The 16,211-nt window shown below is 46.7% G+C and overlaps 1 protein-coding gene across 1 annotated transcript; it reads right to left on the bottom strand.

Annotated features, from left to right (window-relative positions):
* Positions 1 to 3,035: 3,035 nt before the first annotated feature.
* On the bottom strand, positions 3,036 to 8,944 carry LOC118092093 (uncharacterized). The gene is made up of 2 exons (XM_035129833.3): positions 8,739 to 8,944; positions 3,036 to 7,191 (listed from the first exon to the last, which is right to left on the bottom strand). Exons 1-2 carry the CDS (start codon positions 8,804 to 8,806, stop codon positions 4,035 to 4,037), a joined length of 3,225 nt encoding a protein of 1,074 aa, XP_034985724.3. The 5' UTR covers positions 8,807 to 8,944; the 3' UTR covers positions 3,036 to 4,034.
* Positions 8,945 to 16,211: the final 7,267 nt, after the last annotated feature.

Raw genomic sequence — 16,211 nt, 5'->3', positions numbered from 1 at the left:
GTTTGACCCACTACTATTAGTGCTTTCCACTTTGTTTTTTTTAATAAATTAGCCACAAACTGGTGATGAGAAAGCCGTTTCAGACATGGTAGTAGCAGGTGAACAGATGGAGAGGGGCCACAGAGTTTCGTGTCAGGTAAGGATAGGCAATGTGGTCAGTTTTTATTTCCCTCCATTTCTCATTTTTCCAGGTTGAGTTCTCCACATTCCCCCCCCACAGCAATTTGCAATTCTGCTTTTTAAGTCCTCGTGAACATTCGCCAGCACTTTAGCATGAATTTCTCCTAATATACGCAAATGTCTTTCGCATGCAGCATTCTCCAGCTCAATTCATTTTTGTATGTTTTTCTCACTAATATTAGAAATGTGTTGCAGAATTTGAAGAAGTGCAAGTGTTGAAGGATGAATGTGTCTTTGCTTGCATGCTGTTTCAGAAAGTGCAATATTCACTTTGAATGCGAACTGAATTGCATTCCCCCCCCCCACGTCTAGTGTTGAAGCACGTGCAAATACTTCCCCGCCAGTTCAACTCCCCAAATAATCTCAGTGGTGGAGAAACACACATTTTGTTTGCAATGCTTCAAGTTCCAGGCCCAGTTACCAGGTTTTGCAGTTAGAAAGCTCTTTGAGTGACATGTGTTCTGTGCATATTAGGGGGATGATTTTTTTACAACTTCATTTCCCTGTATCATAATTTGATGAGCTTTCATTAAAGATTAGATACAATCTTACTTTCAAAGAGATTTGATAAAAAAACCTCACGCACAAAATGATTTTAAAAATTTAATTCTCAGTTTTTGAAGTCACTGTAAGCAGATATAAAACTGAACCCAAGCTTTAGAGTCACATATATACAACATTATATAGCGTCATCAAACACGCAAGGAAGCTTTTTTTTAGCTGCAGTAACAGTATAGACGCCGCTAGAGAGCAATGTTTTGCTACCTCTCCTGTAGGTTCTTTTCCCAGCCTGCCCGGCAGGGTCTGCTGGCTGAGTCTTGCGGTCCCAAAAAGGGGCTTTTACCTTGCGCAGGTGTGACATTTGTATACCCTATGTTGCTAAGAACACTCCCCGTTGTGGAATGTGGTGTTGTGTCCAAATTTGATACGAAATATATATAGAATTGTTAATACAATTTTATGAAATGGTAAAACGGCATACAAAATAAAAATAAAAACGGTTTGTGCGTAACCTTTTTAAATATTTCAATGGAATATACCTCATTTTAGTCATTAGTAGGCAAAAGTTCATCCATTTGTGCTACAGGAAATAATGTTTGAGAAAAAAAATGAAAAAGTTATCACCCTAGTGCAGTGTTTCCCAACCTTGGGTCTCCAACTGTTTTTGGACTACAACTCCCATCATCCCTAGTTAGCAAGACCAGTGGTCAGGGATGATGGGAATTGTAGTCCGAAAACAGCTGGAGACCCAAGGTTGGGAAACACTGCCCTAGTGCATATGCCAAGGCCCCTTTTCAACCTTCAGGTTTCCAGACCTTTTTTTTATTTTATTTTTGAAAATAAAGTTTTGCTGCAGTTCTGGGAAAGAGCCCCTGAAACTATAGAGAGATGTGGTTTGTCAGATTCTATAGACATTACTGGGCTGATAGATGTGCCCATCACCTGGCACAGAAGCAGCGATAAGGCAGCTTTGTGCATTCGTAAGACATAAATGTGACAAAAGCAAAATGGATGGTCGTCATGCTGCCTTCACATGCTGCACAGGCAATGGCACCAACACTCTCTGTGTCCTTATTTATGCCCGTGGCTCTGAAGTTAATGCACAACTTGCTAACAGAGGAACGATAAACTTCAGAGTCCAAAGGGGCAATCAAACTGCTGATGGGCTTTCTGCCAGGAGAGGCGATTTAAGAAGAAGACAACAATTCCACCCACCGTCCTGTTGATTTTACTGTGAAGGGGCTAAATGGCTGATCATAGGAGCGCTGGCTTTGCTCCTGTGACTTAAACCACATGCGGCTTCAACCCGGCGCACAGAAATTTATCAGGGGAAGCTTTCCCTGAGACTTATCTCTACTCCTGAAAGAGTAGCTTGCTCCATTTCTCTGTCCCAGGCTTCAGATAAAGGCGCAGGAGCAGGGCCAGTAAAAGACGGCGGCAACCTTAGGAGGCCATATATTTCAAATAAGAACAATCAACTATGAGACCGAAGATGTGGATGTTCTAGAGCAGGGGTAGGCAACCTAAGGCCTGGGGGCCGGATGTGGCCCAATCGCCTTCTCAATCCGGCCCGTGGATGGTCCGGGAATCAGCATGTTTTTACATGAGTAGAATGTGTCCTTTTATTTAAAATGCATCTCTGGGTTAATTGTGGGGCATAGGAATTTGTTCATTTATACAGTGGTCCCTCGACTTACGAATTACCCGACATCCGAAGTTTTTGACTTATGAACGGGGCAAATGGCCGCACGCTTACGAATTTTTCTACATCCGAATGGAAACCGTTGGCGGTTTTAAATGCGGTTTACTCGACTTACGAATTTTTTAATGCGGTTTCCTCAACTTACGTTTTTTTCCGAATATTTTTTTCCCCTATGGGAATCCGCTTTTCGACTTACGAATTTTTCGACCTACGAATGTGCATTCGGAACGGATTAAGTTCATAAGCCGAGGGACCACTGTATATACTTTTTCAAAATACAGTCCGGCCCACCACATGGTCTGAGGGACGGTGGACCGGCCCACGGCTGGAAAAGGTTGCTGACCCCTGTTCTAGAGGAGGCAAAGTAGCAGCCATGTTGATCCCACTGAATGGGAAAGATGGCGCAAAAGATGCTTCTCAGTTAAAATGTGCAGTTCCGATTCTGCTCTCCTAAAACCATTGCCTGTGAAGTGATAGCCAAGGTGGAGCCTTTCCGATTCAGGAGTCTTGAATGGAGCCCCTCCATTGAAGTGAATGGGAAAGGCAACACGCTGAACTTTGCCTGCCTGCGGGATGGCACATGTACTCCTTAAATGATTGCACATTTAACTTGTGTGGGTTTTCCCCCTAGTGTCAAACACATTTTTACGTATTTATTGTCTTTATTGCCATCAAGCAGGGAGCTCAGGGACATACAAATTTTCTCAGTCAATACAACAGCAAACCCAATGATATACCAAACATCCACAAATCCTTAAGCAAGCCATACACCACGCAATGGCGAAGCATTTCCTTTGTAAGGAAAAAATAGGTCGTTGCTTTGCTGACACAACGAGACTCCAAGTGTGTTCCGCCCAAATGAAACTTCCTCATAAGGAAAAGTGAGCAGAAAATGCTATTCCTTTACTTTGGAAAAAATGAACGGCTAACGTGGTACCCAAAAACAGATGCTAAGCATGTTTTCGACTGCCTGGTGTTGTTGCTAATTCCTTGGGATTCAATCCCAGGCAAAGGGAAATCTAATTAATTCTCAGACCTCCTATCTTGCAATGTGTTATTTTAGGAACAGGGAAAGAGGAGGAAACGAATTTTTCACCTCCCTCCAGGGTTAGAGAGAGCAATTTCCTTTTCGCAGAGTAATGCTCATTAAGGATTTTTGAGCAAGAGGGGAGACAATTGGGAACGCACTAAATTGGTTGTTTGTGAGTTTGGGGTTGATTGAACTAAGGTGGTGGAGTGGAGGGGAAGGAGAACGTGGAGAGAATCAGATAATGGGTTCTTTTACCGTTTCCTAGAGTCACAGAGCCGTGAAGTGTAAAAAAAACAGCCTTCCTCCACCCGTTGAACTCCCGACTCCCATATTCTCTCACCTTTGGTCAGGCTGGCAGGGGCTGATGGGAGTTGTAGGCCAACATTTGGAAGTCGGGGGCTGGAGTCGAAGGTCATTGGATTGTACCTGTGACCTTGGGGGGGGGGGCTCTCTCTTGGGTTGCCAGTTCCTAACCTGGGAAAATTATGGGCAGTCAAGTCAGTTAGCATCCCAGAGAGGGGACTTTGCTGGTTGCTGCTCTTAGCCACAGACCCACCTCTGCTAGGACTTTGCCCCCATAACCTCGCCTTGGGAGTACAACAAACTGCATTTCAAGTTGCATTACAGAAGGCTTCCCGATGACCCATTGCTCTTCTCTGCTGGCATAATCTCTTCCAGGGATTGTTCTGTTGCAGCTGCACTTCCTTCAGTGTTGGGCTGAATGGTATCTCTAAGGAGCTCTGGAATATGCTGGAGAGATCCAAGGAATGAAGGGATGTCAACTTTCCCACTGGGGTAACCATCAGCAGTGGATTTTTCAACATCGAGTCCGAGGAGAACATCCTCACACAGCTGAAGGCAGGATTGTGGGTTCTGAAACATCTCAGAATTTCCAGCTCCTGGAGTGCCGTTGTTATTAGGACTGATTGCTCTAGGGGGCTCAGATTCTGAAAATTGGTGCAGGTTGTTCACCTCTGAGACGTTTTCTGAAGCGCTTACACCAGAGCAAGCTTTGTTTTTTACTTCCATGCTCCCTGTGTCCAGATCAAGAGAGCTGGATTGCAGGCCACTTCCATCCATGCATGCTGATCTGTCTACCCCCATAGAAAATAGAAGCATGTCGGGAACTTGATAGTCACACTGAGCCTCGTCTTCTCTTGAAGGGCCCAATAAAGAAACATTTTCAGCCTTTATTTCTAAATACTGAGCATCCATGGCATCCTGGTTAGGGAAGTTTTGTAGATCTTGATCATAGGGATCACATCCAGAGACATTTATTTCTGAGTTTGTTTCCATCAAGGAGCTCGTAGAACATTGCCACAGGTTCTCTGCAGCAGTTGTCAGAGAATCTTGAAAGTTGGAAAGTAGTGAGGACTTGTTGTTGTCCGAGAGCACTGTATCCATTTGCAAATTGGATTGTTTGGGAGCTTCAGGACCCTTCATTCCAGACACTACTTCAATGCTACTTGAAATATCTGTGCTCAGCTCTATAGGAAGCGCATCAGCACTGAAGGCTTTGGCACTGTCCAAGGGTGGAGAACTTTCTCTGTGCCCATCCCTTGTGTGGCTTCCATAATTCTCCTCTGAATCCCGAAGGTCTGCTTCTGAACCTTTTGCTTGAATAAGACCTGAGGTCTCACTTTCCTTGCAGGTGCCAAGCTTTGGTAAGTTTGAGAAACATACAAGGGATAATCCTTCTCCACTGCTGGCTTTCATGGAAGGCTTTGCTACTGCCTTTGGGGTCTTGTCTTTCTCCAGAGAATATCCAAAGAGTGTGGCTAAGGCAGATTGAGTCTTAAGTGCTTTCTTAGTCACTGCTGGTTCTTCCTGCTTGCATGCTCTGCCTTGAGTTTTGGAAGCAAAAAGTCGAGCCAAAGGGTTCCTTTCCTTTTGCTTTCTAGCAGACTCCTTGGTGGTCTCCTTACTGCAGATTGTCTGTACACCTGAGCCATTTTCAACCTGAGGTTTCATGGCCACCTTTATACTTCCCATCACTTGCTTTTCAGTCAGACGTGGGACCTCACAGGAGTCGAATGTTTCTTGGTCTTTGACCTGAAGCTTAGAAGCCTGAAGGGTGGTCCTTCTGAAAGTTTCTTCCTCAAGCTGGATATTATTGTCACTGCTAGCCTTTCCTGGTATCTCTACATTTGTGTCGGCCATTTTTGCAAGTAGGTCACATGGTTCCAGGTTTTCAGAAGTGAATGGTGCTGTGTTGGAAGTCAAAGTGGAGTCTTGTGGGTTATTTCTTTGCGGAGCACCCATTTTTGGAGCGCATTCTGCTTGCGAGCTGGATGCTGGATGACCTTCTATTTCTGCTTCCTCATCTGAAGTGGTGGCTCTTTCCTCAGGTTTGCTACTTGGGGAGATCTCTTGAAGAATGCCATTTTGTGTCTCAGTGCTGTCTAAGTCTCCTCCGGCCTGCATTTCTTTCTCCCTTCTCTTCTCTGTCTCCTTACTGTTGTGGGTTTCAGGATAAAGCTGGTTTTCTGGCCTTTGCAAGCTCGCTGGGTCTATCACTGCTTGCATTTCTCTCCCAGGGAACTCCATCCTGCCTTCCCATAAATGCTCACTTACCTGGTCAGCTGCCAGGCATGTCTCCAATGAATCAGGAGAAGAACCCAATGCCTCCTCCTCATTGCTTTGCTCACCTTTGTGCTCAGGTAGATATACTGAGGATTCAACCTTCGCCGGGGAGGGCTTGCGAACCTCTGTTGGTTTAGTGCTGCTGTGGCTCAGTTGTCCAGCCTCTTCACATGCCAGAGTGATTGACATGCTACCTTTGCTGGCTTCTGGAAGCTTCTGTCTGCTGTCTGCTGGTGCCAAAGCAGGCAGTGGGACCCTGGCTTTAAGAAGAAGCCTGGCTCTTGGCAAAATCTGCTCTGCACGCCTTTCATCGGATGCCCCCGTGCTGGAGGAAGATCCACTACTAAGCCTCTTGCCCTCGAGAGAACCTTTTGCAAGACTAGAAGCATCAGCTACAGTAACTCCTGAAGCGGCAAAATGAGTTGCTTTACTAGTTCTGAGTGCTTCTGAACAGGAGGGCAGTGAACCAAAGGAAGGAGACTCCAGAGGGGTTGGTGTTAAAGGTGAGACTACAGGAACGCTCCTCTTCATTTTGAGTGGGTTGCCTTGGAACATCACAGCCCTTTCTGCTATGCTGAGTCCTTTCTTCCTTCCCTGAGCTCCTAGGATGCTTTCACCCGTGAACAACTGTCTTTTCCCCAATACTCTCAAGTCTCCGCTCCCACCTGCTGTTTTAATCCAGTGCGAACCGGGCTTTGGAAATGTGACTCTGGGTAATTGGCGTTGCTTCTTTTCTGCCTGAGCACTTTCTGATGTCGATTTGCCTCCCAGGGCCTCGCGGAGGCCCCCAACTGCTCCACTCCGGCATTGCAGAATCAATACGGCATCTTGCAATGGTTTCTTGGTTGCTCCAGGGCTGCCATATTTTTGACCTATTTCTTTTCCAGCCGCTTCCTTTAATGGGGGCCAACTAGAAATGGGCTTGTTCTTTGAGGCCATTTCTCGCCTGGCTTGCCTAGGCGCTCTCAGGTTAGCCTGAGAGCACAAACCAGAAAAGGGTGGTTGCATTTTCTCTCTGGCGAGGAGCTTTCCTGGGCGATTATTTCTATCCTTGGACCCCAGTCCTGCACTTGGCTGCTGATCTTTTTGACGGATGCCGGCGTTTTCCTCTGGGCTCCTTTTTTTAACCCCAGCAAGCAGCTGGTGATGAGATTTGCAATAAAACGTGCCCTGGAAGGTGGCATAGTTGGCTAAGCTGCAAGACATACAGAAGGGAAATGGTTACGGTTGTCGCTTATGCAGAAACACCCATCAGTTTCCCAGAGTTCCACTGCATCACGCAAGAACACGCCAAGTGGTGATATGCAGATGAAGGGGTTGGGCCATGCAGATGAAGGGGGTGGAGCTATGCAGATAAGAGCTGCCTGAATGATCAATAGTCCCCATTTAGTTCAGTGGGGCAAAATAAATGAGCTACCATCTGAGGGACAATGGGGAAGGGGTGAAAAAGAAGGGGGTCACCAGAAGAAGGGAAAAGGCACATCTCCTGCCCTGATGCAACTATGCTGGGTAGTAACTTGGATAGCTTTAAAATAAATTTAGACACATTTGTGCTATCGGTGGGTACCAGCAGCAATGGCTGTGTTTACATCTGCTGTCAGAGGCAGTTGCTGTTGGCATCCTTCTGTCTCAAAAGAAAACGGAGTATACCTCTGAGGGTGAAGTCAAACCGCTGTGTTTGCAGCATCAAAGTGGGTGCAAGCCTGGGCAGTGTGCATGGAGGTCCTGGGCTGCCCAGATGACAAGACCCCCCCCCTTCTCGGTCTCACTGATGTGGTCCAAAGGAAAGCAGAGCAAGACATTGGGCACCAGCTTGGAGGCAGGAGTTGCCGGAAGGAGGCATGCAAGGCGCCACCCAACTGCCTTAGGGACTCCACTCTGGATTTGACAGAGTTTTACCCCTTAGCCTTTTCTTCTCCCGAAGATATCCCACAAAGCAGTGTAGGTATAGGCTCAGAGTTGTCCTCCTTCCCAGGTTGACAAGTCCCACCTGCCTCTCACTTCCCTCTACAGCCCATGCAGAAACCGCCTTCTTGACTCTTGATCCCATGATTGGTCTCATCTGCTCAGTTCACCGGAGCCTGTCTTCGCATACAGGGGAAGACCCTAACTCACTGGGGCTTTGAGTCCCACCAGCTACCCTCACCTGGTTTAGTTGACCAGCCAAAGCCATTCCTGGAGTGTGGCCGCTGTCCTGTGCTGACAGCTTCTAGGAGCCACAGGTGAGAGCTGAGCGGGGACCAATGGTGGACAAGCTACCCCTGAAGGAACATGACATGTCCCCCACCAGAGGTACTACCCCTCTCCTAACACCCCATATCTGGATGCCAGTTGCTGAGAATCACAAGTGGGGAGAGTCTTGTTGCATTCAGGTTCTAGCCTTCCCATAATGGGCATCTGGTTGGACTCAGGTTCTAGGCTTCTCATAATGGGCATCTGGTTGGACTCGGGTTCTAGGCTTCTCATAATGGGCATCTGGTTGGACTCGGGTTCTAGGCTTCCCATAATGGGCATCTGGTTGGACTCGGGTTCTAGGCTTCCCATAATGGGCATCTGGTTGGACTCAGGTTCTAGGCTTCCCATAATGGGCATCTGGTTGGACTCAGGTTCTAGGCTTCCCATAATGGGCATCTGGTTGGAACAGGAAGTTGGGCTAGATGGGACTTTGGCCTGATACATCTCTGCATTCTTTGAGTGTGACCCGTTACCCCATGGTTTTCTCACTCGATTCTCATGTCTCACCTCAGCTTCTTTCCGCAATGCTTACAGCAAAAACATGCATGGTGCAGAGGAACGTTCTGGATTGCCATGCGCTCCGCTGTGTAGACAGGCTTGGAACATGATGTGCACACTTCCTTCACTCCAGTCTGAAATTACAAAGCATCAGCTAGCATCAATATGTTTGTCTTGCTTTTGTTGGCCCGTGATGTCCGTCCAACAAGGCGGTTCTTTTGGGGAGGAATAGGACAGAAAAGGTGGTTCTGGTGGTGTGAAATAATTCTTTGGATTTCTTCTGAAACAAAAAATTATTTGGGCGGTTCACACATTTTAAATATTTGCGTTAAATGAGCAATTCTCAGCTTAAAACCAGAACGTCTGCCCAAGATGAGAAGGTTTCTCTTCTCCTCTCCTAAAGGCAAGAGTGGAGGATGTCGAGCAGTTTTGCCTTAACAGGAACTTCCACACCCAAGAAGGCTCTAAACCAGGGACAGGGCAGTCCCCCTCTATCCAGCTGGGGTGGGGGAGAAATTAAATTCAGTTCCCATTCCCAAATTCTCACTCTGAGAACATTATGTGAACCAAAGCACAGCCGTCCTTCAGAATCTGCCCTTCCCCGGTTTTTGCAGCGCAGTGCAAAAACTGCAGTGCAGCCATGTAACGTGTGCAAAAATGCACACACTGAGGTAAAGCGTGCAGAAAAATGCATATATCAGTGGAGCGTACTAAAGAAAACTGCATTGTGTTCGGTAAAACATGCTTTGCAATAAATAAATACCGGGTAAATGTGTGTATTAGGCTTATGTGCACTAAAAGGCTGGTGGGTTTTCGTGAGGATTTAAAAATAATAGCAATCATGAGCTGCCGTGGAAAATTGAACTTAAGACTGGAAAAATAAGAAACGGAGAGAAACCAGAACAGACTGGTTCACCCATCCCTATCTATGTCCAGCCCATTTATTTTGGCAACTGAGGCAGGAAAAGCACCTCTCCTCTCCTTGGGGCCTTCTTGTGGCCTCTTGAAGGCAGAGTCTAGGTCTGTCAGGCTATAGTGACTTTCAATGCGCTACTGCATTTTAGACGGTGGTTTTATCTGCAGTAGATAGATTGCTTCTATAAAATACATCCACACTGACACACTCGCTTTGCAGAAGTCACCCGTAAACTGCAAATATCACTTTCCTCTTCTGACTGGTAGCAATGGGGTCTTGGGATTTCTTCTGCCCCAACTGCCAGGCTGGCTTCCGCAGCTGCAATGGGGGCATTACTTTGCCTTTTATTCCTGCATGTGTTTCCCTCCCTCCCATTCCTGTTCACACTGTTTCTCTCTGTGTGTTTTGAAGAGCGATAGAGCTTCTTTCTTACATTGCAGAGGTCTCCGATTTGCCCAGAGGGGACAAAGTGCCATGGGCACCTGTTGCAAAACGGCTGCAATGGGAGTGGCATAATGCTAAACAACAACAACAACAACAACAACAACAATTTATTTGCACCTCCCCGTCCATCTGGCTGGGTTTCCCCAGCCACTCTGGGCGGCTCCCAACAGAAAACCACTAACAATAATAAACAGGCAACAACATCAAACATTAAAAACTTCCCAATCAGGGCTGCCTTCAGGTGTCTTCTAAAAGTCTGATAGTTGTTTATTTCCTTGACATCTGATGGGAGGCCATTCCACACGACAGGCACCACTCCCAAGAAGGCCCTCTGCCTGGTTCCCTCTGTAGCCTCACTTCTCACAGGGAGGGAACTGCCAGAAGGCCCTTGGAGCTGGACCTCAGTGTCCGGGCTGAACGATGGGGGGTGGAGATGCTCCTTCAAGTATATAGGGTTTACACATCTCAAAGGGCAGAAAAAGAGACAGAATCACACCATGGTTTGAGCACCCCAAATGATCAACTCCTCCCAGCCAATGGGGGGGGGGGAAAGACACCTACATTAGCTACTTGCTCACAGAGGGAAGGTCTTTGAGCCTCTCCTTTGTTCAAAACGGGTAGATGTGCACTAATGGCATCCATCGAAATGCGGGAATTTTCTGGGTGTGTGCTTAATGTAACATAGAGGAACGTAGCAGAAAGAGCTGAACAGTATCTTGTGCACTCTGGACTTTTGAGCGGATGTTTTGCGGGTGCCACAGGAGGCATCGACGACAGGCACCCCTGTTTGAAGCAACATAGCTCTTGCAATTGAACTGAAACTCAGAAGTGACGTCTCCCTCATGTATCTCGGTGGTCCTCAGAGAAAGTTTGGGGTCTGCATGTGTGTGAGCAGGGAAATTTCTGGTGCTTTGCCTCCTGTGATGGTCTTGGTGGGGATGAAGATGGTGGCAACCAACCCACCCACCCTCCGCTTGAGAAAACTGGCTCTGTCTAAGTAACTAGTTTGGCCATGGCTTGCTCTCAACGGGGCAGCACTCATGGGATAAGACTTTCTTGGGCACCGCAGGCCTGCAGGGTGATGACTAAGCCAGAGACATCAGCAGCTACAGCATACTCTCCAAGTGTTACGTTTTTCCAGGGACAGTCTGAGAATTACAGAAGCCATCCTGGTTTTTGTTTTGATCCTGGAATGTCCCACTTTTCCTTTTTCCTCCACGTCTTGCAGAGCAATTTAAAAGTGGTGTGCGTGTGTGCATGTGTAGGTGCAAAAACAGAGCCCTGTTTATACTGAAAATAAAATACCTTCACCTATGCCCTTTTAAAATGTGTTTTTTTTGGGGGGGAGTTATTGAGTTGTTTTTATTTTGATAGTGTATTTTGTGGTTTGATTTTGTTTTGTGAACCACCCTGAGATCTCCAGGTGTAGGACGGTATGATAGTAATAATATTATGTAAAGGTAAAGGGACCCCTGACCATTAGGTCCAGTCGTGACCGACTCTGGGGTTGCGCGCTCATCTCACATTATTGGCCGAGGGAGCTGGCGTCTAGCTTCCAGGTCATATGCCAGCATGACAAAGCTGCTTCTGGCAAACCAGAGCAGCACATGGAAACGTCGTTTACCTTCCCGCTGTAGCGGTTCCTATTTATCTACTTGCATTTTGACGTGCTTTCGAACTGCTAGGTTGGCAGGAGCTGGGACCAAACAACGGGAGCTCACCCCGTCACAGGGGTTCGAACCGCCGACCTTCTGATCAGCAAGCCCTAGGCTCAGTGGTTTAACCACAGCACCACCTGGGTCCCAATAATATTATGTAGGAAATGGTAAAGCTGGCACACAAAGGCCTTCTTTAATTTTAAAGGAAAATGTCACCAATCCACTTTAAATTCTTTCATTGCAATGCCAGCCATTTCTTAGGACATGTGTGGAGTGTTTATTCCTTTATTGTCAATTGAGCTTTACACTAGTCTACGCAGAAGTAAAAGTCCCACTATATTCAATGGAGCCTACTCCCAACTAAATGGGTCAAGGCTGTGCAGCCTTACAATCCTAAGCATTTGTACTCAGAACTAAGATTGGAAAAATGACAAGTCAAGAGAAACAGAAATTGATGGATTCTCCTACCCCATACGGCCAAGTATGATGGGAGGTTGGAGCCCAGGAATATTTGAAGGGCACCGTGTTGAGGAAGGCTGAATCAAACTGTTTTAATGGCCATGAGAACTGAGGCTTACGATGCCCTGCCATCTCTCTTGCTGGGAAATTATCTCGGGTAGTGTAAGGGGGAGGGCTTATAGAGAAGCCCCCCCCCTGTCATCCGAAGCAGTCCGTCTCCCAGCAGTCATGAGAGCGAAGGGTCTGATGGGGGGAGTCAGGAAACGGAGAGGGAGTGCCAGGGCTCTGGCAACATCCAAGGGCCCCTGCTCCATAGGCAGGAAGAGAGGGAGGCAGAAAGAGAGGACAGGAATCGGTTAGACAGAAGACCCGTCCCCCCCCCCCCGACGCCGGAATTGAGGAGGAGGAGGAGGAAAGGGAGGCGCTTCTCAGTTCTGAGGCTTTTATGCTGGTCCAGAAAGCGGAGGGGGGCAGTGCAGGAATCTGACTCGAGCAGGTAGACATGGAATCAGTAGTTCGTTACACTGTAAATAATGTGCACCAATAAAAACGTCTGAAAGACAAGCATGTGGAAGGTCGTTACTCAAGAGTAGTCACCTCATCCCTGACCATAGCTGCCAAGTTTTCCCTTTTCTCACGAGGAAGCCTATTCAGCATGAGGGAAAATCCCTTAAAATAAGGGATAACTTGGCAGCTATGTCCCTGACAGGTAGTCTGGGAAGCTGTAGCAGCAGCTGCAGCAGGCAAGGGGCACTGTCATAGGAACATAGGAATCTGCTTTATACTGAGTCAGACCATTGGTCCATCTAGCCCAGTGCTGTCTGCATTCACTGATAGCAGCTCTCCAGGATTTCAGGCAGGATTGAACCCGAGACCTTCTGCATCATGCAACGCAGATGTTCCACCACTGAACTATGGCCCTTTCCCAAGTGCCAAGCTTTTATTGTTTTCAGGAAAGATGCAGGCAAAATCAAGCTGTGCAACTGAAACCAGTTTGGAGCTTGTTATGTACTGAGCTTCCATCCTAGAACAATAGGCAAGTAGGATCCTAGAAGGCAGCATCCTGACTGGTCTGCAGGAGCCACCCAATCAGGCTCCAGGAAGAAGTGAATCAGCAACCTGATTGGCCTGCAGCAGCAGCAGCCCAATCAGGCTCCAGGAGGGGAGTTGAATCAGCTGGACTCATTGTGTAAATAATGTGTATATAGCCAGAGGTTTTGGGGCATACTCACTCCCTGTTTGCCATGAGCTGAAATAAAGAGCATAAAATCAACACTCAACTCCGGTATATTTCAGAGCTCTTGCAAAACAAACCTTCTCCCTTTTCCGACCAAAAATGACTTTTTGCAGTACAGTCACACCTTGGATCTCGAACACTTTGGCTCCTGAAATATACTCGGATTCAGCTCAGTACATAACAGCTCCTGAACAAATCGGCTCCCGAGCGATCGAAACCCGGAAGTGAGTGTTCCGGTTTTCGAACGATTATCGGAAGCCGAACATCTGGCTGAACAGAAGCCACGCTTTGGTTTCGCAACATTCCGGATTCCGTTCGACTTCCAAGGTACAACTGTAAATAGAAAATGCACTGGAAAGTGTGGAATAATGTTTGCTTGACGTAATATTATGGGCCTATTCACAATAAACAAACAATTTTAAACAGTCACAGCTCCTCTCACAGAGTCCTGGAAACTGTATTTTGTTAAGGGTGCTGAGAGCTGTCTAACCTTGCAGCAAACAAATCAGGACGAATGTGCAATAAATATGATTCTGAAAGTGAAAATAGATTTGTAGAGTTGGCAGAACTGAGAGTGCCACACAGAGTTGGACTCCCCAATCTGGCTATTTAGAGCGATTCCCCCCCCCAGCCCCACTTTAGAGGATTAACACAAACCCCCCATAATATGATTTGCTTTTTGAAATGATATTCTAGAATGGTTGCAGAAAGGCAACAGTGCCACAATGGCTATTTGGTGAGCCGGCAATTGAATTTACATTCTCCAAATTTTGCAGTGCAACGCTGAAAAGGGAGGTGGCAAGAGTGTTTTTCTGCCCTTTCTTTGGTCTGGATTTGTCTGTTGAGCAATTCCATTTCTTGCTGCACAAGAGCCACAAACGGGAGGCATGTTGTGGAGCTGGAGTAATCTGAGACGAGGTACGTCAGTATCCTGGATGAGACCGACTATGCGAAAAGGATCACACATCTGCTATTATTTCACCTGCTATAAACAGCTCCCCTGGGGCATTAGGACATGCCTGTGACGCAAACGATGAGGTCATTGTTGGCGGAGTTCAGGAGAGATGAAGAGTCAACAAAGTTTCCTTTGGATCCAGAATTTTAATCCCCAGCAGCCAGAACACTTTGGAAGCTCTCTGCACAAATAAACACTCCGTGATGTGCACTTTTCATCGAGTGATTGCTTGAATTTAGAAGGGGATTGTAAGGGGGAGACAGTATAGAGAACCTCCCCCTTGCATCAGAAGTAGCTCCTCCCCAAGCAGTGATGGAAGCGAGGGCTCTGAGGAAACCAGTCAAGAAGTGGAGGGAGAGTGCCAGGGCTCTGGCAGCATGAGAGAGCCCCGGCTACACAGGAGGGAGGAGATAGAGGGGGAAAGGGGGGGAGGGAAGTATGGAGCGTAGACCCTTTCCTCCGGTTCCGGAATTACGCAGGAGAAAAAAGGGGAGGAGGTTTACTGTCCCGAGACTCTTATGTTGGAGGAAATCACGCGGAGGGGCAGTGCCGGATTCTGCATCGGAATGAGCAGACATGTTTTCCACACCTGTCTCACTGTAAATAGAGTGCACCAATAAAATACTGTTTAAAGACAAGCATGTGGAGCGTCGTTACTCTGGAGTAGTCGCAATAACCCCTGACAGGGATATATATGTATATGTATGTATATATGTATATGTATGTATATATGTATATGTGTATGTGCATGTGTATACACACACACACACACACACACACACACACACACATGAACGTTCTTATTTTCTGATGTTCTGTGTTTCAATTTCTCCCTCCTCCCCATTTCATATTTTCACGCTAACCCTGAGAGGTAGGCAAGGCTGAGAGAGAGTGACTAGCCTAAGGCCTTCCATGGATGAGTGGTGATTTAAACTCTGGTCTAGTTTGACCTTCTAACCGTAACCATCACACGCCACAGACTCTGGAAATGTGGCAGGAACCCTTGAAAAGGAGGAACAAGGTGGTTTTGCTTTAGTCAGACCCACCACATGGTCTGAGGGACGGTGGACCGGCCCACGGCTGAAAAAGGTTGCTGACCCCTCCTATAGAAGAATGGCTGATAAAATTATTGGATCTGGCTGAGATGGCAAAGTTAACATGCTTAATTAGAGAGAGAGAGAAAGCATTACTGACATTTGTTAAGGATTGGAAATTTCCTATGGACTTTTGAGTGAAATAGAAGATGAAATGGTAGGTAATATTGGGATTTGAATATTGGAATAATGCAGGTTTATAGAAGACAGAATGGTTGGGTTTTAAGGAATGAATATTATATGTAGCTGCAGGACAGGGAGCTGAAAGGCATAAAATAAATAGAATCTTAAGAGTTGGAAGGGACCCCAAAGGTCCTCTAGTCCAACCCCCTGCAATGCAGGAATCTCAGCTACAGCGTCCATGAGAGATGGCCACCCAACCTCTGCTTAAAACCCTCCAAGGAAGGAAAGTCCACAACCTCCCGAGGGAGACCGTTCCACTGTCGAACAGCTCTTGCTGTCAGAAAGTTATTCCTGGTGTTTGGTCAGAATCTCCTTTATAATGAATCTCCTTTATAGGGTTTGTATGGATGGTTTACATATATATTTAAGTTCATTGAATTGATTTTGATGTCCTTAGAGCTTGTGTTTCTGTTTTCACCCTGTATACCATTTTGAAGGCTTTATGTCATGCAGAGGTCTATAAATTTGATTGATACATAAAAATATACTGGCCCTAATCCTCTTTCCTTTAATAGCAGTCTGACATAAAGAAATGT

The sequence above is a fragment of the Zootoca vivipara genome, chromosome 11 (genome assembly GCF_965207765.1).
Source record: "Zootoca vivipara chromosome 11, rZooViv2.hap1.1, whole genome shotgun sequence".
NCBI classification, from domain to species: Eukaryota; Metazoa; Chordata; class Lepidosauria; order Squamata; family Lacertidae; genus Zootoca; species Zootoca vivipara.
The sequence above is the reverse complement of the archived record's forward strand: the minus strand, read 5'-3'. Positions and strand labels throughout refer to the sequence as shown.